Below are 27,383 nucleotides of genomic sequence, written 5' to 3'. Positions count from 1 at the left end.
ACCGTTAATAAACCAATCTTGCGTTAGACATCTTGACATTTAAATTGACTTCGTGCAAATAAAATAAGCAAATTGAATTTTCCAATTTACTCATCAGCCACTATATAGATGCATTTCACATTCACATCTTAAAAATGTAATAAGAAAAATTTTATCTCTTATGTCTGGCATGTCTGCTCCTGATGAATTCCATAACCAACTTGGGTGACACTAAACAGAGAAAACCTCACATCACTTTTTTTGTCTTTGTTTTATTATTGTCTGATCTTTTCAAGTACTTGATTTTTTGTGTGTCTGCACAAGCATTCTGAAGTTACTGCCCATTTCTACCACTTGAATGAAACTTATTCTTCTGGCATGGAAATATCAAGAGGGAGAATTGCAATGTTCATGACCATGACCCTCATCATGAAAGAGTGTTCGCTTTATTCTGACCTGACTTTGAACATGTAGGGGAAAAAAATGCTCAATTTGTAACCTTAACTAATGGCACTACAATGTCACACTTCTCTGTTTAACATTCAGCTTTGTTAATCAAGAAAACCAGATTGGCCCTCTGCATGTTGATTGAATTGATTACAGCTGTAGGCCTTGATAGCATTTTTTTCAAGTGTCTCTAATTAATCAGACAATGCTTGATTAGTTTTTTTCTGTTTTGAGGAGATAAACTGACTTGCTTGAGAATTTTCTCCCCAAAATGATTCCCCTCCAGTGAAAGGTGAAGGATAAGTGAGTCACTGCTTGGTTTTGCATGACATGGAGACCTTTAAATTACAGCAACTAAAAGAAAGAAAAGAGGAAGGGGGGGAGGGAGGATGGAAATTGAGAATTGAGAGATGGTGGAAGGAAGGAAGGAAGGAAGGGAGGGAGGGAGAGATTCTCTGAAAAGCAGATTAGAACATAATATTTAGCTTCTTTTTCCATATTTTCTTGAATACATTTTCCAGAATGAAAAAGTCTGTGTGTTCCCTCTGAGCTTTTAGCATCCTCCATCCATCCTTTCTCATTGCAGCCACTCTTGATTAAGTTAACTCTTTGAGTTGTCAGATATGACAGTTCAGATCTCAGCCCAGGAACCGTTTTGTTTCAATAATCAGAAACATGGATGACGTGTTAAAAAAAATAAGAATAAAAAGCCACCAATTATTTTTTAGTCATATTTATAGCATTAGGTAAAGCAGCTGTTGTTTATGCAAATAAAAACTTGACAATTTCCAGGAACATTACCAACATTTTTAAAGACACAGAATGTTCTACTTTCATCATTGAAGTTGATATGTCCAATGGGGAAGGCTGCTAGAATCAGCTCAGATGTGCACATTGGCATGAGGAAGGCACTATTTTCAAACTCTCTCCTCTCCTACTGGTTGGGGGGCCAACCTAGACCTCTGTTTCCAGAAGCTGTGTTTCAGGAAAGTTTTCTTACAGATGTCATCAAATTAATAGTTCCTGAAGAGAGAAACTCTGCCTTTAAAAAGGAAAGAGGAATATTCACTCAGAGCAGAAAGATAGAAGTGAGAAACGGGTCTTACTCCACCCACCCCCAAACCCACATTTCCCCTCCCAGGAATTCCGACAGTTAAAATTTACAGTTAAAAGTTTCTCATGCATCCTTCAGAAACTTTCAATGCCTATAACAAGGAAATACATGTTTTATTCATATGTTTTTTCAACATAAATGAAATAAGACTCTCTATTGTTCTATAACTTTTTAGATTTTTACTGAATAGATTTTGGACATCTTTCTGAATTTGCAATATAGGTGAACACATTCTTCATTAAGAGCTGGACATTATTTCAGAGTTTGAATGTACCATAATTTATTCAGCCAGTTCTCTGCTGATGGGCACTTAGGTGGTTTCCAGCTCCTTGTTACTGTAAACGGTGCTGGAATAGACATCCTCATGCACATCTTGTGAGCTTGGGCAAGTATGTGTTTACAGTAAATGCCTAGCAGTGAAATTATTTGGTCAAAAGCTAACTTTGATAGATAGTACCTGATTTTTCACTAGTTTGCATCCCTACCAGCTCACACTGAGTCTCCTGAAACTTTAGAACTTTTGCCAAGCTGCTCTGTGTCAGTGGTAGCTCATTATTTTAATTTGTATTTCCGCAATTATTTATATAGTTAAACATCTTTCCATCTTGAGGGGGGAGGTATTTATATGTCTTTTCTTCCGACCTGACCATTCATATCTTTGCCTGCTTTTCTAGGACCACATCTCATGTTTGTTCAGTATCCTTATATGTCCAACATAGCATTGGGCACATGGACCCTCAATAACTATTTGAATTTTCCTTAGATAATATATGGAATGCACAGAAAAAAATATAAAATATTCCTAATTAGAGTGTAAGATGCTTGAGGCAAACTGCCATCTCTGGAGACCCTCACTCTCTTAGGAAGACAAAAACAAGAGGTCGTCCTAGGAGACTCCTGTACATTACAACCTTATTTTGTTACGATGGGAAATCCGTTTTGTCAAAGAGAAGGTTCTGTGTTCTTCACATGTATCTTCTTACCCTTATGTACTAAATTTCCAAAATACCATTAGCTCTTACCTAGGTTATTCAGCAACAAAATCCTAACTCCTCTTTCTGGCCGCTTTCTAATTCCCCCACCAATCCATTCTCCCCACAACTGCTAATACAATCTTTCTAAAAGGAAATCCAAGATTCTTCTAGCTCTTAAAATCCTTTGGTAGACCCTCAGGGCCTTCAGAATAAAGTAAGAATTTTTTTTAATTTTTATTTATTTTTGAGAGAGAGAGAGACAGTGGACAGCAGGAGAGGGGCAGAGAAAAAGAGAAACACAGAATGCAAAGCAGGCTCCAGGTTCTCCACTGTCAGCATAGAGCCCAACACAGGGCTCGAACTCATGAACTGTGGGATCGTGACCTGAGCCGAAGTCGTATGCTTAATCAGCTGATCCACCCAGGTGCCCCTTAAAAGTAAGAACTTTTTAGTTTGCCACCTAAGACCCCTGCCTTCTTCAGCAGTTGACTACAGTCCCATCATCTAGCGCATACATATGCACACCCCGTGCCCATCATTTCACACTAATAGGGGTGCTCACAGCTCTCCACACCGTTCTGATGTAGAACATGCTGTGTTTTCTAGAATATCCTTTGATTTTTTCCTTGTCTTGCTGCCTCATCCTCATCCTTCAGGAACAGCCCATTCATCACTTTTGCTGAAACCTTCTCCTAAATGTTGGTCTAACAGTCTGTCTCCACAGGACCGAATTCCTCAAAGGCAGAATGATGTCTTATTCCTCAGTACCCGGCATAAAGTCTGAGACACTCCGGAGGCCCAAAAAACCTCTATTCAATAGTGTGAAATCATAAAGCACCTATGCTGGTAACAGTAGAGAGAAAGCAAGGAAGGGCTCAGCCTTTCCCCTTGTTGGCTCAAGGAGATGAGCTACTACTGTTCACATGCTGTAGTTGAATTTGATGGCTGATGCCTGGATTTGTGCCTCTAGAGTTGAATTATCTGCCATATCTAAGGAGTCAGTGTCTGTAAAATGATCCCAAGATGCTATATCATTAATATTTTTTTAGCCTGAGGAAAAATGCTGCCAAATAGGAAAGATTCAGTTCTGCAGAGAACATATAAAGTATATTTAATAGAGTAAGAGAATTAATGATTTTTATGATTTGTTGGAGCATTGAGCACTTGAGCTGGGTTCTCTCCATTTTATGGATTTTCTGACAAAAACATGGGCAAGAGAGATGATTTTGCAGAGGCCAGAAGAAGAAAGAGTATGATTTCCCCTTTGTGTGACTCTTTGTTCATGTCTCCAAATAAACATAGGCTGATGTGAGATGTAAACACAGTGCTTCCTTATGCAACATGTTTCCTAACTTTTGCTATGGAAAAAAAAAAACGCAGTCCCATTCCAAATCCCATCATAATGTAAACGTCTTCTGAACATTTTCAGGATGGGAGGAGGAGAAAGATCTGGGAAGAACAATCCCCAGACTGTTCTGAAGCAGCTGCCTTCCCTGGCCCCCGCTGGGGTTCCTGCTGCCCTCAGAGCACGTTCTAACCACCCTATCAGATCTTTCTCCCGAACTTCTCTATTTCCCACTCACACCTGGAGGTCCTTCTCTTATAGCCCTGACATTCCTTCCTACAAGGAAGGTTTTAATTCAACAAACATTTTTTTTAATTCCAGTACAATCATTCAACAAACATTTGTTGGGCATCTATTATGCATCAGGCCCACACAGAAGAAAACAGACATGATTGCCTAACCTGATGGAGTTTATAATCGGGTCACAGCTTGTCTTCCTGGTTCAGAGACGGCTGTATTCTCACTGTGTCCTCACGTGGCAGAAGGGGCAAAAGCTCTCTCTGGAGTCACGTCTATAAGGGCACTAATCTCATTTATGATGGCTCCACCCTCACGACCTAAGCACTTCCCAAAGCTCCACCTGCAGATACCATCACAGTGGGAATTATTTTTTAACATAAGAATTTTGGAAAGAACCTTCCCTCTATAGCACTAGGCGATTGTGAGAAAAGAGGCTGAGGATGTGGCGCTCCCTCTGAAGCCTGGAGGTAGCATGGTGGTGTTAGTGAGGGAAAGGCACAGAAATATTCTGTAGAGATAGGACCAGACTATGTAAAACTTAAGGCCAATGTAGCGATTTTGAATTTTGCCCTAAGAGCAAATTTTTTAAAACTCACTCTGGATTGGATTAATGGGAATCCAGATTGAGTGGGGGAAGAACAAGGGAGAGATTCTAGAAGCATGGACTAAGATGGTGTCAGTGGGTAGTAGAGATATGCCAACATATTCAAGAGCCAAGGTTAGGACCTAGTAATGGATCCCTACGTATTTTAAGCACGTCTTCCCTTGGAGAAACTACCAAGATCTCAGATCCCTCCTGTGCTAAATCAAAACCCTGGATTGCCCAAACTGGTTTCCTCTCCCCAGGTTCTAAATTCATTCAATGGTACCAACACTGTTTCATTCCCAGAACCCAGACTTTAAGCTTCCTCATTCTCTCTGCAGACTAGCTTCCTCTGTGTGATAGGAAATATGGTAACTGGTGGCATCTGAGTTTTACTTCTTTTGACTTCCATCTTCACAAGAGACTGTCTCTCCTCTTCAGATCCAGTTTCATAAGGAAACACAGTTGAAAAATTTAAGACAGGTGTCCACATATGGACCAATCGGCTGAGGTTGCAGGCTCACGTAGGAACATGCTAACTCCCAGGAGGCCATGTGGTTACAGACTGCTATTCCAGAGAGCAGGGGAAGGAGTTCTGGACAGTCCCTTAGCTCTCCTCTACAGTGCCTCAAAGAGAAGTTACAACTGTTCCTTGAAAGTGCCAAAGGGAAAAAAAGGAGAAATAGGTGGAGATGAAAAGAAAACAGATTTTGCCTCAACATGAGAAAAAACATTTAACAGTCAAAGTTTTTGAAGAAGAAATATGGTCCTTTGAAAGTAGTGCATACACAATTACTGATACTCATGTATAGATCATCACTTGTGGGAATGTTATATAAAGCAACCTTCAAACACTAAGAATCCAGCACTGAGGTTAGAATATTCTTGTGGAAAACCATCAAAACTACACAATAGCCTCTTAATACTTATTCCAGTTCAACTATAAGTTGGGAACTCTTTTCATATACAAAACTCTTTTTTGATCTTCTTAACTTCAAGTGGGAGTTAAATCCTATGAAGAAAAGCTATTTTGATTTCAAAAAAAAAAAAAGGAATAAAGAAAGAAACATTTTCTTCGTTTTTTTATCCAGGTAAACATATATCTGAACCGAATTCTGTTTTCTAAGGCAGGAAATTAAATTTTTCTGTGATGGCTATACAGAGGCAAGATGTGTGTCTCCAGATTTGCCCCAAATTGTGTAGACCAAGCACATGATCAAGAAACAGTAGCATGCTCCTGACAGGTGGAGAAGAAGCAAAATGGAGGGAAAATATGGAGAGGGTTGCAACAACAGTATTATCGATTGTTAGGGAAACTTTCAACAATGAGTGGCACTCAGGATTCAGAACTGCCACAGAGACTCATTCAATAATCATGCCCTTGATACATATGAAGGAAGTGCCTACTCTGTGCCGGGCACTCTGCCGGTTAAGAAGCAATTGGGGGAGAATACACACATCAAATGATCAAACAAATGAGAATGTAATTATGAGCTGAGACAAGAGCTCTTAATGAGAAGATCATAGTGGCTCTGTGAGGAGTAACAAAGCGACTCAACTAGATTGGAGACGGTGTGTTGGAGAATACTTCCCGAGAGAGTGTTGCTTGAGGTAAAATCAGAAAGTTGGGTATGACTTTACCAGGGCAAGGAAATGTTAGAAAGTGGAAGAGAACGTGCTTTAGACAAGGAGGCACAGCCTGGCTGAAGGTCCCATGATAGTAGGGAGCATGGCATATTCCAGAAATTGAGGGAAGACCAGCGTAGCTGAAACTTAGTGTGTGAGAGGGAGAATAATGCAAGATGAGGTTGGAAAAAATACATAGAGACTTGTTTATGCAAAGCCTCAAAGGCTGGCGTAAAGATTCGGGTTTCTCTCTCAAGGACAATATCCTCCCAGTGATGCTGAGTGGTGTTAAACCAGAGGTTGACATAATCAGATTGGAATTTGGCTCCAGTGTGGTTCAGGTAGGGAAGCCAAAATGAACAGCAATGAGGTGTCCATTAAAAGTGTTTTCTACTGGGGCGCCTGGGTGGCTTAGTCGGTTGAGCGTCCGACTTTCGCTTAGGTCATGATCTCGCGGTTCGTGGGTTCGAGCCCCGAGTCGGGCCCTGTGCTGACTGCCAGCTCGGAGCCTGGAGCCTGTTTCAGTCTGTGGCTCCCTCTCTCTCTGACCCTCCCCTGCTCACGCTGTCTCTCTCTCTCTCCTAGAAATAAATAAAATATTAAAAAAAAAAAAAAAGTGTTGTCTACAGAGAACATGATACGGGATCATCAGTGGGCATTGGTGGTGAAAGTAGAGTTGGTGAGAAAGTCTGATTCAAAACACATTTAGGAGGACAGTCGACAGATTGTCATTGGAGCCTGGAGCCTGTTTCAGTCTGTGGCTCCCTCTCTCTCTGACCCTCCCCTGCTCACGCTGTCTCTCTCTCTCTCCTAGAAATAAATAAAATATTAAAAAAAAAAAAAAAGTGTTGTCTACAGAGAACATGATACGGGATCATCAGTGGGCATTGGTGGTGAAAGTAGAGTTGGTGAGAAAGTCTGATTCAAAACACATTTAGGAGGACAGTCGACAGATTGTCATTAGAGCCTTGAGAATGTTTCACTTCACGGCTCCTTGCTCTAACATAGAGGTCATTCAGCTACAGTCAGTGGGCCAGATCATGCTCATGGCGGGATTTTTTCTAAGTAAGGTTTTATTGGAATACAGCCATGCCCATTCATTTACTTACTGTTTATGTGTGCTTTCACACTACAGCAGCAGAATTGAATAGTTGCAACAGAGACCTCATTGCTTGTAAAGCCCAATGTATTTTCTATATAGCCGTTCAGAGAAAAATTTGCCAACCGTGGAATTTACAATGCTAGAAACACCACCCCCATGATATTCGAAGGTGTAGAGGTACCTAAACTTGGGAATCCAGAAGTCCATGACTAGGCTTTAGATGATCTCTGACCTCTTAAAATTGGAAGCAAAATTTTGTATTTATGTATGTTTTTCTGGGAAAACAGCATTCACCAGCTTTGAAAACAAATTTGTGGAGGTGCCTGGGTGGTTCAGTGAGTTAAACGTCCGACTTTGGATCAGGTCATGATCTCACAGTTCGTGAGTTTGAGACCCGCGTTGGGCTCTGTGCTGACAGCTCAGAGCCTGGAGCTGCTTTGGATTCTGTGTCTCCCTCTCCCTCTCTCTCCCTTCCCCACCCTCTCAAAAATAAATAAACATTAAAATATGTTTTTAGTCAAAAACTTAATTAATTAATTAATTAAAATAAAACAAATTTGTGAATTCCCCCAGAGAAAGATATTTCCCAGTCTGTTCCCCGACCATAACAAGATTTTTAAAACCCACATTTCCCTCAATGAATAAGAAATGAGCACTGGCACCACATGATAAATATCATTAAGTATTGGATAGAAATTGCTGCAAATTGCTGAATTCCTGCTATGAGATCTCCTGTGTAAATATTTCACTGGCTGGCTCCTCTGGCCCAAAGTTTTATGAAAGCAGGTAGCTCAGGGCTATAAGTAAGAGCTAAATGAAAAATGTCTCTAGATCTCTTAGATCTTTTTTCGATTTCTCAAGTTCTTACTCCCTCCCCCAGTAAATACTTCAGTGTATATAAGATTGTAGAAGTTTCATTACAAGAGGGTCTTAGAAGGGAACCAGCAGGTGATCTGATCAGCCCCGCAGCAACCTTTGTGACCAGCCCATGTTCTAGTTCATTTTCTGCTGGTTAAAACGCTTCTTCCATCTGACTATGAACTCTCTGATTCCCCAGGACCTGACACACAGGAGTTCAGTAAATGGTTACCAAATATGTAGAGAGACGATTAAGCTAAATTGTTGGCCTCATATCCTGCATTTGTACATAAGTATATATGTATGCACACATATAATGTATTTGTAGGAAACACATTAATGAAATAATTATGTAAAATTGTTCTTGTAAAAAAATCTTGTTTTTATTTTTTTTATTCTTTATTTATTTTAGAGAGAGAGACCTAGAGACAGAATGCGAGCAGGGGAGGAACAGAGGGACAGGCAGACACAGAATCGAAAGCAGGCTCCAGGCTCTGAGCTGTCGGCACATAGCCCAACTCAGGGCTCAGGGCTCGAACTCAGGAACCGCGAGATCATGACCTGAGCTGAAGACCCAACACTTAACCAACTGAGCCACCCAGGCGCCCCCCAAAAATCTGGTTTTTAAATGAAGGCACTGAAACCATAGTCTATCTTAACTGAGGACATCTTCCTCAGTTGTAAAAATATCTGATTTGTTTAATGCTCAGTGCTTGAAAAAAATCTGGCACACAAGTGAGAGGAAAACAGTGTGGTATTCTTTTTAGGCCAAGATTTTAATATTAGGTAAATCTGGCCATTGTGAAAATTCACGAGATAGTATTTATTGTTCATCTGCCCTGTTGAATCCATTACCTTCACTCTTAAGTAAGACACGTCTTACGGTGGCAGTGCTCAGCATGCACAGGTGTGCCTGGAAGTCTTTTCTCTCCAGTATCAGGAGGAGAGGCTGGGTTGAGGGGGAGGGCTACCTGACCCCAAGAGAGGAGGGGAGAGGATGCTGCAGCACCCGAGCATGCTCAGAGAGCAGCCCTGACTGAAAAGGGTGTCCATCCACCAGAGGAGTTAAAGGCTTTCTTAAAACAAGAGCCCGTCCTTGGGAGAAAAGGGTTATAATCAGAGCTCAGGAAAGCAGAGTATCAAGTGCAAAAGACAAGGTGAGTACAAACGTGGTCGAACTAAGAGCAAGAACAAACTCCAGAGCGTGGTCGCTGGGCTAGGGTAAGAGCTGGCCAGGGAGCCCTTCAGATCTCCTGCCGGGGCAGGCAGCTGTGAGTGTGCCTCAGCCAGACTCCTGCTTCCTTAGGTGTTTGCTGCTTCCTGTGGGGAAGGCGTGTTTAAAGGAGTTGATCAAGGGTCAAGTTGATTAGCAATAAATATCCCATATGAAAATATAAACATAAAAGATACAGGTGCTAGACTACGTACTTATGCTTATTAACAAGCCACTCAAAAATGCTCTTTGGAAAATGAAATTGTTAATTATATACAAAGGAAAATAAAAACAAAACAAACAAAAACAATGGCACCAGATTGGAAAATGGCATAACCTGAGGTGGCATTTCTCAAGGTTTGGTCTGTGGACTCATGATCCCGAGAGATGTAACCATTCCAGGTCCGTGTACGTGAGCAGTGCTGTATACTCTGTCCTCCTCTGGGGAGACTCAGTGTGTTAAAAGCTCTCAAAAGTCCTGCAAGAAAACATCCTGATTTTATAGCTAACATAGAACTCTTTTTTTTTTCAAAATATACTTTGTAAATGCATACTTAGTAAGAAGCCAAACAAATGTGTCGCTCTGATCAAAATTTCTTAATTGTATAAAATCTTCTAAATCTTAAGTTAAAATAACATCACTTATCAAGAGCATTCTGCAGTCATTTTTTAAAGATAAAACTAGATGCACCTTATACCAGAATAAACTCACATCATATACTATAACTCAAAGTACAGAGGTGATAAAAGAAAATAATAATACATTTGATTACAGAAAGATATTTTCTAACTTTTCCATGGCAAAAAAAAATTAAAAACAAGGTAAGCAAAGACACATGATACAGTGAGGGGAAAAGACAAAAAACTTGATAGAAGCAGGGGCAAAGAAACGAACAGACCAAAAAATATAGATATAAAATGCATACATGCATATATTTACATATTACATACATGCCCTTATGCAAATGAAAGACAGTCAACTCCACTCCTAATGCTCATATTGAAAACAAATGCAAATCAGAATTACTTTAAGATACCAGTTTTTATCTCTCAGATTAGAAAGCATTAAAAACTTGACAACATACTCTTGTGACATGGCTGTAGAAAAACCAGCACTGTCCTGCATTGCTGGTGGAAACACAAATGGTGCAGCTCTTGTGGAAGGATTTTGTCAATATCTAACAAAACCAAATATGCATTTACCTTTTGTCCTAGGAATTCCACTTCTAGGAATTTACCTTGAAGGTCTATCTCCAACTATACAGAAATAGGTAGCTCAAGGTTATTCATTGCAGTGTTAATGGCACAAATTGCAAAATATTGAAAACATGCCCAAACATAAGAGAGTGTGGTGAAATACATGATGACATAGCCATGCATGGAGTAGTATGAAGCTGTGAAAAAGAATGAGGTGCTGCTCTCTGTGAGGGTGGTCAGTGATTTCCAGGTTATATTTTAAGTTGCAAAAATGAAAGTTCAAGAGTCATAATAATATGCTACCTGTTGCATTAGAGGTGCGGCTGCTTATTTTTTGCAAAAAGAAACATAGAAAGGAGTTACTAGAACTAATGAAATTGATTTCATGTACAGCGGTGAGTGAGGATGGCATAGAAGTGATGAGGAGGTGGAAACAGTCTAGGAGGCATGGGGAAAATGTAACTCTTAATTGAAAATAACTTTTTGCATATTTTGGCTTTGAACTATGAACATTTTACATACTCAACAACAACAAAAATAATAAAAATCAACAGTTAATGGAGAAAAAACTGCCTAAAATGTAATACAAACAGAAGCGGATGACTCTAACTATATTTCAAACAAATAATACAACCACACTGAAAAGGAGGGGAAAAAGAACTAATCCAGGTAAATTTAGAACATAGTATTTTGACTAAGGAATAAAAAGAACCCGAAGTAGAGAACTCTGGAGAGTAGGTTTGGGGTTTTGTTTTGTTTGCCTAGCAATTCTGAAACTACTTTTGGTATGTTCTATAGTTTAAAAAAGAAGCAAATTTATTGAGGATCATGGGAGCCATGTTCCTCACCATCAAAAGGAGTTACAAATATGGCAAGAGGAGAGATGAGAATGAATCTGTGGTGTTGTATTACTATTGGAGAAATGGGCCTATAGTTATAGACCAGGGATCATCAGACTTTTTCTGTAAAGGACCAAATAACAAATACTTAACCTCTCTGTCTTTGTACCACAAAAGCAGCCATAGACAATATATACACAAGTGAACATGGTTTTATTCCAATAAAACTTTATTTATAGACACTGACACTGAGTTTTATATAATGATCATATATCATGAAACAATACTGTTTTAATTTTCCAACCACTTAAAAATGTAAAGGCCATTCTTGTTTTGTACAGCCTTGTACAAAAACAGGCAGTGAGCCAGACTTTGCCCATGGGCCATAGTTTGCCAACCCCTGTTTAGATACAGAAATGGTAGATGATAGATAGATAGATAGATAGATAGATAGGTAGATAGGTAGATAGATAGGTAGATAGACAGCAAATGTGATAAAGTGTTTAAATTGGGGAATCTGGATGAAGGAGATATTGGAGTTCTTTATACTCTTCTTGCAAAGAAGAAGTATTCTTTGTATTTCTTACAGAAAAGCTGTAAATCTAAAATTATTTTAAAACAACCAAAAAAATCCCAAAAGGAAGAACCCTGTACTTTTCATAGCTGCTTCTTTTTTTTTTTTTTTTTTTTTTTTTATTTATTTCTAGGAGAGAGAGAGACAGCATGAGCAAGGGAGGGTCAGAGAGAGGGAGACACAGACTCTGAAACAGGCTCCAGGCTCCTAGCTGACAGTCAGCACAGAGCCCAACGCGGGGCTCAAACCCACAAACTGTGAGATCATGACCTAAGCGAAAGTCGGACGCTTAACCAACTAAGCCACCCAGGCGCCCCTTCATAGCTACTTGTGAGAAGGAAAAACATTAATCAAATCATTGGCCTAAGAAGTGAATATCTTGCCTTTTTAATAGTCACACAACCCTCATCTACATTCCCCCATGTCCATGGGCCATGAGTAGGAGCCACCGCTGCCGGTGCAGAGTATTTTCTGATTTGTCACTGGGGGTGTCATCACATGGTAACATTATTACTTCTGTTGTTGTTCATCCTCGCTCTCCAACTCTTACTGAGTAATGAGGTCACTGGAGCTGGTAATTTGTATGTGACCTTGTAATTTTCCATAATGTAGGAGTTTTTGGTCTGATGTAATGAAATGGACTAAATAAAAGGTGCTTATCAGAAAATTCCCCATTAGGTTGGAAGGCTGTGACAAATCCTTTCCGATGTCCTTAATGTGTTATTATGAAATTCAATTATACATAATGTTCACCTTATTTCACTAGCCATAATCTAGTGATAGTTAAGGTGAGAAGTGACTAATGTGTCTTAAAATATTACAAATAGGAATTGGGTAATTTTTACATGGAGATACTTTGTTTTACTAGAGGAGTGAATGGTTTTCATGGAAAACTTCTACTCTAGAGACTTGTAACCATTCTACCATCTTTCGTGTAATTCCAACAAAATTTAGTTCCTCCTACCTTGGTTTATCATCGTAGGTAAAGCCGTGCTATGATTTTCATTGATAATGAGGACAATGGTGGTCATAGCTGAAATTTATTGAATGTGTCTCTATACCCAGATCCATGCCAAAGTTTTTTCATCTTTTTTTTCCCTTTTAATCCTAACATAAAACTCTAAGGTACTATTATTACTCCTCTCTATAGTAGAGGCTTATGATTTTAAGTGGCTTGGCCATGTTCTCACGTGATTAAACAGGGAGCCGAGATTGGCCTGGAGAGCCAGGGCTCTTAGTTACTGGTGGGACTGTCTCCCATTGTAGATATAGACAGTAGGAAATAAAGAAATTTAGAAAGACATTGTATAGTCATGAGGAAATGCTCCTGTTGAGAAGAATAAGATAAACAGTATAGTTGCAAGGTAAACAATATCAATGCAAGCAATAGAGCTCACGTTGGAACATCCTTCACATTCCCTTCCTGCTCCCTTCCCCTGAGGAAGCTCAGTATGGAGTTTAGAGAGGACAGAGGCTTGAAGTAGAACACGCGGTGACTTGCGCCCTCTGGAGGTCACCCGCATGCATCACACCCATGGCAGTTACCTCCTAGGGAGACTGGGAAGACTAGAAAAGAAGGATGGACAAAGGGAAGTAAAGAATGTGGGAAATGAGGTTGGCAGTTGGAGACAGAAAGACAGGGAATGTAGGAGGGGATTTATGGAGTGGTTTTTGCCCCAGTTCTTACTGGGAGAACTGCAGGAATGGGTCACTCAGGGACCCAGCTCCCCTCATTCTTCCTGCCTTTGCCCTCCGCTACTCTAAGCTGCTTAGTGAATGCCTGCAGACCCCACCATTGTGGCTGGCTCCTGACCACTCCAAGACCACCTTCTGCTTTGGAATGCTGTCATGGAGGTGACATGTGACTTTGCCAGGCTTTCTTAGGGTCATAAGGAGCTTTGTCTTTGCTGCCTTTCTTCTGAGCCACTGAAGTAACTTTCTTGTGGGAGAGGGATTGTGTACAGTGTAATAGCCACAATGATAAACTCTAAAGAGGAATAGTTGTCTTTAGTTGATATATTTGCAGAACAACTAGTTAGTTCAGTGGTTGACATTATTTTAATCAGTTAACAGAACTGAATATTAACTTCTAGACATTTTGTCCTTCTGAAATATGAAAGAGGGGGAAAAAATGTTTCATTGTGGAAGCCCCAGGAAATTAAAACTCCAGGGGAAAGATGAAATTTATATGTGAAATTATAGACCTGTTGTTTATTTACTTTCTTCTTTTCTTTTTAGGGACTGGTTAAATATGTTGAGTCCACCGATTGTTCCTCCTAGTCAACAGCCAACAGAACAGCATCTGGATTCTTCTGGAAGCTTGAGTGCTCAAGGTGGGAATATGAAAAATGCCATGCATAAAAAAATTAAAATAGTTAACTACAAGTAGAGAAAATCACTCACTCTGAGATGCCACTGTTTTTATTAAATGCTAATCATCTAGGCTTGCACCCCCAAAGTGAGGCAGCCTGTGCCTTCATTTTATAGGATGATAAGTCCTTTCATATCACATTGACCTTCATCTGGGTTCCAGCTCTGTCAGTTTCTCCTGTGTGATCTGAATGACTTTTGGTTACCGCATTTGTTTGTTTGTTTGTTTGTTTGTTTTAAGTTTATTTTTTGAGAGAGACAGAGAGCAAGCAGGGGAGGGGCAGAGAGAGAGGGAGACAGAGGATCTGCAGCAGGCTCTGCACTGACAGCCGAGAGCCTGACGCGGGCCTCAAACCCACAAACTGCGAGATCACAGCCTGAGCCGAAGTCCAATGATTAACTGACTGAGCCACCCAGGTGCCCCTTGGTTACCGCATTTGTAAAATTAGACTGATAATAGTGTCCACCTGAAAGTTTTTCATGAAGATTCACTAAGACGTACTGTACACGAAGCCCTTAGAAGAGCACCTACTAATACTAGCTGTTCATATTATTATAAAGCAGGCCTGATGCTCCCACATCACTAGATGTGTGTTTTCATTAATACAGAGCTACTTGTCTTTAAAGGTAAGGCTGGTACAGAGTTATAACAAGTAACAGTGGAAGAATGGGAAGGAAGCAGGAGTGAAAATTGGCCTTGGTTTTCCTCTGTTGGTCAGAGTCCTAGAAATGAATCATTCATTTTTGGTTGTGAGCAGAGACCATGATTGTCAGGAGTGCATAGAGGAGGAAGGGAAAAGAATCTTTGGTGGGAACAGAGGGCTTGAGATGGAAGGGGTAGAGGAGAGACTAAAGTGCATAACTAGAATGGCAGATAACCTCAGAGGGGGGCGCCCTGAGACGGTTTTCAGAGTTGAATTTTGAAGACGTCAGTGCTACATCTGAATCTAAAAAAATAATAATAAAGGAACCGAAGCCTATATAAACTGCTCCAACAAAAGTGCTGTGGGTTTTTTTCCCCCTAACGGCCCCAGGGAGAAAGTGGAGCATCGCATTTTTCTTCAGGTAGGGAGAATTCCGAGTGAGAGCTCATACATCTGAGTTGTACATTTTGGCCGCCCAAGGGATGGAGATGTCTCCGTGATTTACTGTCTGAAATAGATTGTGCCCCTCAAATTGGGAATCTTTTTAGAGGTGTACATTTATAATTACTTATGACAGAAAACTAGAACCTCAGCTGTCAGAAAGAGACCTTGCCATGAGAGAACAAATAATATGTTATGTTAAGTGTCCTAAATAAACCACAGGAACAGAGAGCGTGGTCCTTGAGCAAACCCACCCAAGATATATATTAGTGATAAGTAGCTGAAAGGAGGTCGTAAAGTCACCATTGCAAAGTGATGTTTTGACAGCCAGGAGCTCAGTTATGTTGAAGGTAAACAGAACTGCCATCGGGGGCAAATTAACAAATTAAATTCCGAGGGTTGTAGAACTGTTCCAGCCGATGTTAACCAGATCTGGCCCCGCTTCTGCCTGGCAGCCTAGGTTTTTATCAGCTGTCCTTTCCCCTTCTCTGATATGCTCCAATGGTCTGTAGCTAATTAATAGCATCCAAAATTAGTCTTTTCTGTTTGATCAGTCTTTACATGTTATTGGCTTAGTTTTAGACAACATATCAATATGCCAAGATAGCATTCCTAGAAACTGTTTGTCAAAGAAAAATAAAGGTTTCGAGTATCCGGTTGGTTAACATCGGAAGGAAAAGTGAGACATGTCTGTGGGCAGTGCAGGGCTCTTCCTGGCCTTCTGATGCCTAATGGCATTAATTTAGGGCCATCTGCACTGTGCTAAGTTGTAACAGCCACCTGTCACAGCCACACCACAAGGAAGGTACTGTTTTTGTGTGTGTTGCTTTTTACAGCTGAGAGACTGAGGCACAAAGTTCTTGAATACCTTGCTCAGGGTCACACAATGAGTCATTGGCAGAGCCGGGATTTGAGTGCAAACAGCCTGGCCCCAGAGCCCAACCACTGTTTTTATACTTTTTTTTTTAATTTTGAACCAAGTACCTAGATTATGTACTTCAAAAATAATATATATATTATTATAATAATATAATATATATAATAACATAATATTATAATATATATTATATATATATCAGGAATTGAAATTTCATTTTTCTATTCAAAGTTCCTGATCTACAGGGAACAAAAAAAAAAAATCTCAAGGGCTAAGTAGCTAAGTTCTTTTTTTTTTTTTTTAATTTATTCTTAGAGAGACAGCCTTAGCTGGGGTGGGGCAGAGAGAGAGAATCCCAAGCAGACTCCGGACTGTCAGCACACAGCCTGATGCAGGGCTTGAACTCATGAACTGTGAGTTCATGACCTGAGCTGAAATCAGAGTCAGACCCTTAACTGGCTGAGCCACCCAGGTGCCCCCAGCTAAGTTCTTTAAAGGGGGTAAAAAAAAAAAAAAAAAAAAAAAAAAAAAGGCAGACCTCTGGTCCTTTGTATCAGCCCTGAACCTGCCTGCCCATCCTCTCCACACCTGTCTAAAATGACAAGTGGCCTCATTTTCCCCACGGGAGTAGGGGCTCAAGGGCGACGTTGCTATGTAGACCAGATCTAAGGGACTGAGGTGCTGACTGAGAGACAAGATCAAGGGATTGCTGAGCTGGCAGGCCTGGGTGTTGGCTTGTCACCCACCTGCTCAACGATCCTTCTAGACAATCTTATCTAAGTAGGTCAATTTCCCTTCACCTTGTTACATTTACTTCATGCCCTTCTCACAGTTTGTAATTCGTGATTTGTTTACTTGTATAATATCTTTTTTCCTACATAGCCTGTGAGTTTTTAAAAGCAGAGGCTTTGTCAGTTTCCTTACTTCTGGGTCCCAAGTACCCTACACATTTGCAGTAGGTTATTAGCTACTCTCTAAATTTTTGTTAGTAGGAAGACAGGAGGGAAGACGGGAGAAAACAGGGAGAGAAATATCCTTCAACTGGTCATTTTTTATACCAACCTTGGGGGGGAAATGAATCATCCATTTTTTCATACTTTCAGTTTTACCCCATTCCAATATTTTAGTATATTAGGTATATTTGTAAAAATTCAAGAGTGGAAGTTCTGAACCTACGCCCATGCATTTAAGCAACTGAAAACAGTTATAGGCCACCCATGCAGTGGCTTTTAAACTTTACTGATAGGCAGTGAAAACTTTTCTTTCAAATGAATTCCATATGAAATGCCAACATAAAACCAGAATTGCTCTGCCTTAAGGGGGCAGTTAGGGCCTCAGAACCCTGCCCATGGGCTCTGATGAATCAGCTAAAAACACTGATGCAGTCCACCGCCCTGGATTTGACCTTGTGTAAGGTCAAGTGCCCCATCAGAGCCCCAGCTAGGATTAGGACCCAGGCTTCCTCCACATCCTTGCCTTTCTGTGGAACCCGTGAAGGTGGTTGTGAGAGCTGGTCAACAGGAAGGAGACATCTCCCGGCTTCAGATGTCTAGCATAAAAATAACAGGAGCTAAGATTTATTTTGTCTTCCTGGGACCCACACCTGCAAGTGCCTTTTAATCCACGTAAGAGCCTACTGAGGTGTAGCTACTGTTGTTGCCCACCTTTCGCACAAGGACACCAGGGTCTAGAGCCGGGAAGTGATGTGCTGAACTCCCACAGCTCCATCACAGGCCGAGAGGCCGGGACATTATCTGTAGAACTAGAGGCATAATTTGCAGATGAACAGCAGGGAAAGATGGCCTGACTAAGGCATGGCCCTAGGAAATGCTGCCGTACAAAAGTAAACGGCATGTTTTAACCTTAACAACAAAAGAGCAAGTTGTTTTGCCAGCAAAATGAGTGTATTTAGGAATAGCAGAGGCATGGCAATTCGGGACACACAAGCTATGGCAAAATAGGCAAGCTTGGAAAGCAAAGGAGAGGAACCATAGTTTGTAGAGAAAACGGAGGAATTTGAGAGAGGCTGCTCGGAAGGACCGTCTGTGGGAGTCTAAAAGTCAAAACCAAGGGTTCTGGGGAGAAACGGTTTCTCTCGAGGTTGGCTAGGCTATTGTGTGTCCAGGAGAAAATCTTCCTTCCCTCTGCCGGGGCAGTAAAGTGAACTTCTTCCTGCCCAGGAGTGTGGTGTCAAGCTGCAACAAAGTCTGTGCATGGGCACTCCCCCTTCTGGGCTTCCCAACTCTATTTCAGATGAGGTCTCCCTCCATTAGTGTCCATGCATGTGTCATATTTGGCCTTCGAGTCTCTATTCAGTACAAGTTTGTGTCATGTCCACAGTTTCTGCTCAGACAGAACACCTCAAGTGCATAAATGCCACCTTAAAGCACACAGCCCGTGTGCCAGCGGAGCCGGCCGGCCGGCAGGAACAGCGTCGCACTCCGTGCCTCTCTCGACTGGAGGGAGAGATGGGCAGCTCTCTGCGCTTCCTCCTGGGCGCGGCGCGCTTGCTGAATGTCAATTACCACGGGCACGCAAGCCCCTAACACTTAACCAAAAATGTGCTTTCCTGGAGAGTGTGTGAAATGTAAAAATGGGAAGTTACGATTTCAGAACTTACTCAAGAGAGCTACCAAACTGACCTTTGGAAAATAAAACAGACTTTGCTCGAAGAATAGTTGTCAATTTGTTTTTGACATTTGTTCCTTTACGGATATGACCCTTAAATTATTCATGCTTACCAGCTCCAAAACGGAGTAGTAATGACCTCTCTCGTCAGGCCTGCGAAACCTCTCCTGCCACTTATGTAGATTTCGAGTAAGAAAGACATTCAGAAGTGCTTTTCGAGTTGCCAGAGTCTCTTAAAAATAACATTCTTGTACCTTTTTTATGGCAAGGCCACAGAGGATATTCCTTTATGAACACTGGTTAATCTCCCACGAGACATAAATAGGCAACAGATGCTTATTTTATAGATATAATATCCAAATTACTAGTCAAGAATTTAGAAAAACCTCATGGCTCCCTGAAGCTAACCGGAGAGAGGGGAATCTGGCCATCTGCCCTGCGTCCAACAAGGGAGTCCTTCTAGAATCTTATCTCCTGCCACATAGTTATTCGACATTCATCTAATACTCCCCAGTCTAAAAGCAGTCTTCTGAAATCTGTTTTATTCGTGATCATACAGACATAAGGCTTCATCGAACAACCATGGTATCCCCAAGTGCTTGGCTTGGCACCTAGGACACAGTCAACGCAACATAAATGTTTGATGAGTTGTGAATCGTGGGACACAGAAGGATGATTTGGTTTACTCTTTGGATCTCCCTTGTATCTTCAAGATTTATCTAAGGTGCAAAGGAGACCTTCCCCCAGAAAAGCAGTATCGGCAATGTAAAAGTAATAATAGAAACCAGCATCAATGAGCCACTGGCCATGTGCCCACCACAGTGTCAAGTTTTCCTGGGTCACCTCACGATGACTTCTCCCTACACTCCCAGGTGTGGGGCTATGTTATGTCCCTCCCTGTACAAGTGAAATTAAGGTCACTGCCTAGGTCACAGACCCGCTGTGGAGCTGGACTCTGACCCACGCCTGTCTCACTAGGCAATCTGCACCCTTAACCCCCACACTGCTATAGGACCGTAGAATTCCCTTTAGGTCAGTGAGAACCATACGACTGAAATGTCCACTGCAATTTTTTGCCTTTAGGAGGTTCTCTTTCTTGAAGCTTTCCGGATAAGGTAGTATTCTCTTCAGTACTCTCCTTAGACCCATAGCATCCCCACCTCAATGCTCAGCTTGTACAATGATTCCTTAGTATTTATGACTTTCTTGAACCCAGAGTCCCCGCCCCTTCCCCTATTAAGCAAGTAGTTGCCTTTTGTTCTCAGATTAACCTTGGGGAAGGGAGATATTTTCTCTTAAGCAGCTATCAGGATAACAGGGTTGTTATCTGTTATCTGGGTGTGTCTTTTCTGCACAGAGAGGATTGGGGGAGGGGGTGGGGAGCTGGTGATCAACACCGTCACTAGTATAAAGAGATGCCTTCTTTTTTAGGAGTCCCAGAAGTGAGCCCTATAGTAGAATAGTTAACACATTGCTGGTGTCTGAAGTTCTATTATTCCAGAACCATCCCTACCTACTTATTCCCCAGATGCACTCCAGACATGATCCTGGTCCAGGACTTCAGCTTCCCTTGCTTGGAATTGGGATGCATTTTCCCCTAGCTGCAGTGTTGCTGCCTTGCCTGAAATCGGGCCATTGAGACACTGTGGGCTCCGTAGGCTTCAGAGCTCAATAGTCTGGCTAGGGATCCCCCTGGGGGTGTAATAAAATGCATTCAGAGTTGTAAGCCACACGTTTCAAGCAGCACAATGGTTTTGTAGGTTTTTTTCCCAGCTTTATTGAAATAACATGTAACATTGTGTACGTTTAAGATGTAACACTGTGTAAGTTTAACTCCGTGATCTGATACACAAGCACACCATTGACTCACTGCACATTCATAACTAGAGACTACGTGGAAAGAAGAAACTTCAGTAATTCCCAGTTAATCAGCCAAACCCTTCAACGTGTTGCTTCAAATGGCATTTTCCACGTAAAATTTAGCCACTGGCTTTTGCAAAAGAGCTTGATGTACTTATTTCCCCAATGAAACCTGAACTGTAAGCACAGCATGTTAGTTGCCTTCCAGGAAACAATACAGTTTTCTAATAGAAGAAAGTCTCTTTTCATTCTTTTGTATCCCATTGTCGGTCATTTATCTTTCTCCCATTTGAGGATATGTATTTGCTGAAAACCAAAATTCAGCAGTTCACAGTCAGCTTTCTCAGTGCAGGTTAATTTTGCCCTACTGTGAGAGGCATTGGGGGAAGAGTTTCTAAGCACCTGGTGCTCTGCAGGGTCTTATCTAAAATGTCATCTTTATTGATCTCAAGGCTGACTGTTCGGAAAGGCGATCCCTCCCCATTGAATTGTTTAAACAATAGTGTATTAGTATGCACATAAAAATACAGTCAATCAGTTCTCAAGATCTATAAGAAAGAAAATGCATTAACTTTTTTTTAAAAAATTCTGGATGGCAGCGTCAGAAAATCGAAAATCAGGTGCGGTGTCTTGATTCAGAGATTTTAAATCTGATAAACTGGTGCCACATCATCTGTTTTCAAGCTTGAAGACTTAGCTTGCGCATATAGGTTTTCTATTATCTATGGTTAAAATGCAATAAATATAGATAATTAAGCATTTATTTTAATAGACTTTCAAAAGGTGGATTGGAGGAATTGTTTGCCTGAGCTGATCTCACAGAGGGAAGGGCAGCTAATATTGCTGCACTTGGTCTGGCTCCGTTGGTTTTTCTTCTGTTATTGCTGTTAACCAATTTCAAAGTGGATGAAGCTGGAAGTTTGTAAATAGATTATTATCTGAGAGGCAATTTTACTTCACTGGAAATGACTTTATTATGTGGAGAAGAGTAAAAATGTAATTTGGACCCCTGTCCAGATGCTCTTAGTCTGGTAGCAGAGAATGGTTTTATTTGTTAATTTGTCCTTTTAGGGTTTCTGCAGCCAGTCTTTAAATAGAGCAATTTAGCATTTGGGGGGAAAAACAAACTCTGCACCATCCAAGAATATAATTGAAAATTACCCCATATCCATACACAATAATTACCTTTCAAAACATTTCCCATTGCCTGACATCATAGTGGTAATTGCTTAATGATATTATAATTTCATTACGTAGGGATTACAGTGGCTCAAAATGAGGTAAATTGGAGGCTTTGAAAATTAAGTTATAATGAAAACAAAACCCTTTATGCAAGTTTAAAGCACTTATTTCAATGTAAAATTATACATAATGTCACCCAAGTTTTGTACAAGTGTCATTGTTGGTAGAGTTTTAAAATTCATCCCTTTGAAGCTTTAGTCCTAAAAACCACAAAAATCCGCTTCAGTCCCGTGGTCGTAATGCACAAGGAGCCAGCTCTACGGTGATATGTATTGGAACGAATACGTTTATATAGCCCTTATTGCTTCAGTCTGGATGCATTATGTAGCAAAGCCCCTACTAATGAATTGGATCCACCTCGATCCCTTTGCAGTTGGTGATAAAGACCCATGGCCCATTACAACTGTTATTTTCATCTTTGAAGGATTCCTGACTGGCCATAAAACGTATTGAGTTTTCTAATTTAATAGCGCCAGCTTAAAATTTTATCTTTTTGGAAAGTACCAACCCAGAGTATGCTAAGCAATTAGATGGCATGTAACTCTGACGTGCCAGACGTCAGAATTTCCCCCCACACACACCCATGTGTGGTTGGAGTCAAAACAAAGCATCAGACAGCAGACCCCTGAGATATATTGTTGACTCATGATCGTTTACCCCTATGATATGTGATTTTAACATTACCACTGATGGAAAAATTAGTTTTACTTTTTGAAAATACATGATTTTTGGTGTAAGAATTCTTTTTACTTTATGATGAATTCATTATAATGTGCTTTGTAAAACTAGTTAGGGGCTTTGTGTTTTGCTCAAATCTGCTATTTTGTTTTCTTATGGTAGTCAAAAATGAAACAGGTGCAGTTTGGTGGTAGGGAATAAGGTATAAGCGAACAGACCCCTCTTGTGTCTAACTAATCTATCTTACATTTTTCATGATGACAGTTCTAATGACAATATCTATTGAGTGTTCGCTATGTGTGCAGAGGGCCACAAAGTATCTTACTTAGTTCCCCTAGGTACTGCCACAGATAGTGTTACTGTCCTTACAGAGGGGAAGCTAAGCCTCAGAGTGGTGAATTTTCCCAGTGTCCCACCGCTATGAAGTGGTAGAAATGGGATATGGACCCAGGTCTGTCAGACTCCACTGTCTAAATGTCATGCTGCGCCTCCCTGTGAAGACTTCTCTTAGGACTTCAACTCCATCAAGGTTCCTGTTCTGACTGACTAAAAAAACATATAGCCTGAACGTCACGATTTATTTCAGTATTGTCATTATCCTTAACAGTAATGGTAACGATCATTTATTGAACAACTACTATGTGCCCTGGCCTATGCATATTATCCAGTGTCCGGTTTAGTCTTCCACAAAATCCTACGAAACAGGCCTTGTATTCCCATTTGATAAATGAGGACACAAAGGTCCGGGGAGGCAGCGTAGCCTGTGAGTGCCCTGCGGCCATTCGGGCAGTCAACAGCAGAACTCCTCTGTCCTGTCCGCCGCTCTGCAGTTGCAACCCCCAGTTTACCCCATCACTAATCTTCAGTAGCTGCTTTTGTTTCATGTGTGAATGTCCCATCCACGCCTAGACATGGTACAGACTGAATAGATGCCACCACATAGCAGGCACACGTTAGTTTCTCACTGGTTCTGTTCCCTGAAGTAGCCCAAACAAGAAAGGGATGACGGATTGAATATCTGAAGGTCAAGGACATGCACATCCTCTTCTTGACGTGCAGAAGTGACCTAAGGGGGGTCGTCTTCCACGTGAAACAGCCACTTGAAAAGCCTTCCCAATCTCTCCTACTTAGAGGGAGAAGGAAGGTGGAGGCAGGACCCTGGGAACCACCCTTAAGGTAACAGTAGAAAGTAAAGGAAAAGCAGCCTGTCTTCTCTGATTTCCTGTTCTTAATTAGAAACCATGCAGGGTGCTCAGCCCAGCTCCCACCATTAACGTGGCCATTAGCACAGTCCTGTCATACTTCAAGGACATAAGCCACTACAGCAAAGAGTCACAGAAACTCATCAGAGGCACTGCAGGAATCATTGGATCTGCTCCCACCCTGTGCACAATAAAATCTCACACAAATGGCCGCCCCGGTCCCTGCTCCACCCTCCCCAGGACCCACATTCCATCTCCCAGTCAGCTCTACTGTGTGGAAAATTCCTCCTGGGCTGAGCCACAATCTGGCTCCTTGTAACTTTCCCCCATTGATCCTCTTGCTTCCTCCTGGAACCCTGCAGAATCTTCTCAACTTCTCTCTCACTTACCACCTTTTATCTACTTGAAGCCAGACGGGCTGCCGTTACCTCAGGCTTTGTCTTTTCCAGAGGGAATAAGCCGAGATCTTGCCTCTGACCTCCCACATGGATTCTCTCATCTTTGTGGGTTTTGAAATAGGAGAGATGAAGTTTCTTTTGTTTCCAAACCTGAGGTTTTCAAACGGAGGACACCTTTACAATTTTTTACTCTCTTCCATGTTTAAATTCCCATAGTGTAATAGCTCCCCGTTGAAAAAGCATGGCGCCCGGATGGTAGAAAAAACATGCAGCTGAGAGTCTGGAAACCTAGGTTCATCCCTGACTCTGCTCTGACTCACCAAGTGACCTCGGAGGAGCTGGTGAACTCCGCACGCCCTGCTCCCCTCATCCTCAGAGGGGCACGTTAACTCCTGTTTCACAGGATCCAGAAGGTCAAGCGAGCTTCTGTGTGGGGAAGTGCTTTCTAGGCCGTGGAGGGCGCCACCAGTTGGACGTTAGCAGGCAAGGCAGAGGTCCTCCTTCCCTCCGGGTAGCTCCACGTTTCAGCTCCACTGCGGGCACCGTATGCAGCTCATAAGAGAGTCGGCTGATTCCACGTTTTGCCCAAGACAGTGCACACTCCGTGAGGACAGGGCCTGCTTCTCAGATCCCCTCATCCCCAGCACTCGCTCAGTGCCTGGCGCGGGGACGATCGTGTCATGTGTCTTTGCATGGTCAGAGGGATGGCTGTGGTAGAGTCTCAAAGCCCCACTCCGCCACCTCGTTTTCAGAAGTACTCAGGAGGCACTCACGTGCTGGTGATGGCATCAAGTGCACAAGTGCTTAGCACAACACTGGCACATATAAGGTGCTCAGGAAACATCTTCATCATAAAACAGTCTTTTTTTTTTTTTCATTCCATGCCATGTGTTGGAAACCAACCAAACCTGCCGATAACAGGCAGCAGCTGGGCACCTGGGTGGCTAAGTCGGTTGAGCGTCTTGACTTCATTTCAGGTCATGATCTCCCAGTTCGTGAATTCAAGCCCCACACGGGGCTCACGGCTGTCAGCGCAGAGCCTGCTTTGGACCCTCTGTCTCCTCTCTCTGCTCCTCTCCTACTTGTGCTCTCTCTCTATATATCAAAATTAAACGTTTAAAAAATAATAATAAACATAGGCAGCAGGAGTTCCTCCAAACCGTGTAAATGGTGTCACAAGGGACACATATGAAGCCATGTCCGTGTGACTAGCAAACTTGAAGGACCTTCCTACCACTAATAAAATGACACATCACCCGACAGCTTTCCATATGTGTCCCATGCTCTGTGTCCTAAACGACATTATCATTTCAATTCAGGTTTATTTGGTAGCATTCTTAAGGTGCATTCGCACAGCCCTGGCCCATGACAGAATCTGAACTGTCACCCCCAAGTCTTGAGTCCCACCCGCATCCCTGATCCCTTTAGTCCCTGGGCCCTGTCCTTTCTCGGCTCCCTCCCTGACAGTTCTCAGAGCTCAGCTTCTCTGGTCCTTCACAGGGAGCTGGCCACCTCACCCTGCGCTGCAGTACTGAGTCCGCAGGCCCGGGTTGCTCCCCCACGGCCCCGGCCTTGCCATTCTGCCCACAGAAAGAGCATCTCCAGGGAGGGATGGAGCTTTTTTTTGCCTCCTTGGCCTTCTGCCCTTCCGGTTCAGGAATTCCTGGCCATGCAGGCGGCTAACGTGTCTGTGGTTCCCCTCCCCGCAGGTGAAGAAGACCCAAGCGTGGGAGAGGACGAGGAGGTGCTGACTCTGCTCTATGACCCATGTCTGAACTGTTACTTTGACCCCCAGACAGGGAAGTACTACGAGCTGGTGTGAGGCCTCCCTCCGGAGCCAAGATGCGGTGGTCCGGCTGGCAAGCAGCAGAGTACTTGTGACGCCACTGAGTGGGGACCGCAGAGCGTGTATCCGGCAGGCCCACAGACTCCAAAGTAACTGAGAAATAAAGTTATTTTGTAAATAATGTCCCATGTTAAGGATGCCGATGCTCTTTTGGTAGATGTGTGTGATCTTTTTAGCAGCAAAGGAATTCATACAGAGACAAGATTTTAGGACTTTGAATTGGTTCTTGTTTGTTCGTTCTCATCCAACATAGAATCTTTTTTATCTCCTATAATCTTATGGAAACAAATTAAGAGTTCTTAATTCAAAATTTTGGCAGTGTTAATCTGTAAATGATGGCTTGATACACAGAAAATGTATTCTTGTTTTAAAGATATCCAGGTACCTTTTGTTTTATTACCTATTTGTATTAAAAATAAAGTATGATGCTCAGAAGAATACCTCTTAAGCTGCCTCCTTTTATTTACCTTGTATTCATTACCAGAATATTCCAAGATACTGTTTACCCTTCCCTTAGACTCTTAGAAAAGGAAGCACTGCACACTGGTCAGAGTTCATGATCACGTGAAGTTTCATCCAGAGTTTGCCAAAGATCACAACATTGTTAATCACTTAAGCCTCTTAGCACTGTGCTGTGCTTTTTTTTTAAAGATGTTTTGTTTTTACCAATTATCTCTGAATTCTAATAATATTTAAACCTTTTAATCCATGGATCCAGATTTAAGAAGCCATCCATCTGAACACCCTACACCCCTCACTACTTCTGTGACTTGGCCTGGAGAAATGGAGGAAGCGATCACTATAACTCTCCTTACTGCCACAAGGAAAAAATCATGTACTTCCTGAAATCAAGGAGATGGCCTCGAATCGTGTGCCAAGTATATTAATATTGAGCACAAGGAAGTACTTATATTAGCTGGAATATTTTGTTATTTAATAAAGATTTTTTAATAAAGAAGAGTACCATTGGAAATGAAAAATTATTGGTGTACAATTGGATTTAATGGCAGTACTATAATTTCATTTAATGTTGCTTGATAGAGGAAATAAGAGCTCTTTTTTCAGGAGTAGATTCAGGCTCCTGTTCAAAGGGTCATACATTATTT

At 41.8% G+C, this 27,383-nt stretch overlaps 1 protein-coding gene across 11 annotated transcripts in view; it reads left to right on the top strand.

Annotated features, from left to right (window-relative positions):
- CFAP20DC (CFAP20 domain containing) overlaps positions 1–27,043 on the top strand; it is a 233,385-nt gene extending 206,342 nt beyond the window's left edge. For 6 of the 11 annotated variants that reach the window (XM_039242481.1, XM_039242480.1, XM_039242487.1 and 3 more), the window contains 2 exons: positions 14,330–14,424; positions 18,764–19,086. In XM_039242481.1, coding sequence (XP_039098412.1) covers positions 14,330–14,424; positions 18,764–18,969 — 301 coding nt within the window. In that variant the 3' untranslated portion in view covers positions 18,970–19,086. Of the gene's footprint in view, positions 1–14,329; positions 14,425–18,763; positions 19,087–26,140; positions 26,653–26,995 lie in introns of those variants that run through there. The other 5 variants (XM_039242489.1, XM_039242488.1, XM_039242484.1 and 2 more) reach the window with 2 other exon arrangements.
- The last annotated feature ends 340 nt before the right edge of the window (positions 27,044–27,383 follow it).

Source organism: Hyaena hyaena, unplaced genomic scaffold (assembly GCF_003009895.1).
Source record: "Hyaena hyaena isolate Hyena2069 unplaced genomic scaffold, ASM300989v1 scaffold_212, whole genome shotgun sequence".
Lineage (NCBI taxonomy): Eukaryota > Metazoa > Chordata > Mammalia > Carnivora > Hyaenidae > Hyaena > Hyaena hyaena.
Note: the sequence above shows the minus strand (reverse complement) of the source record. Positions and strands in the feature narration are given on the sequence as shown.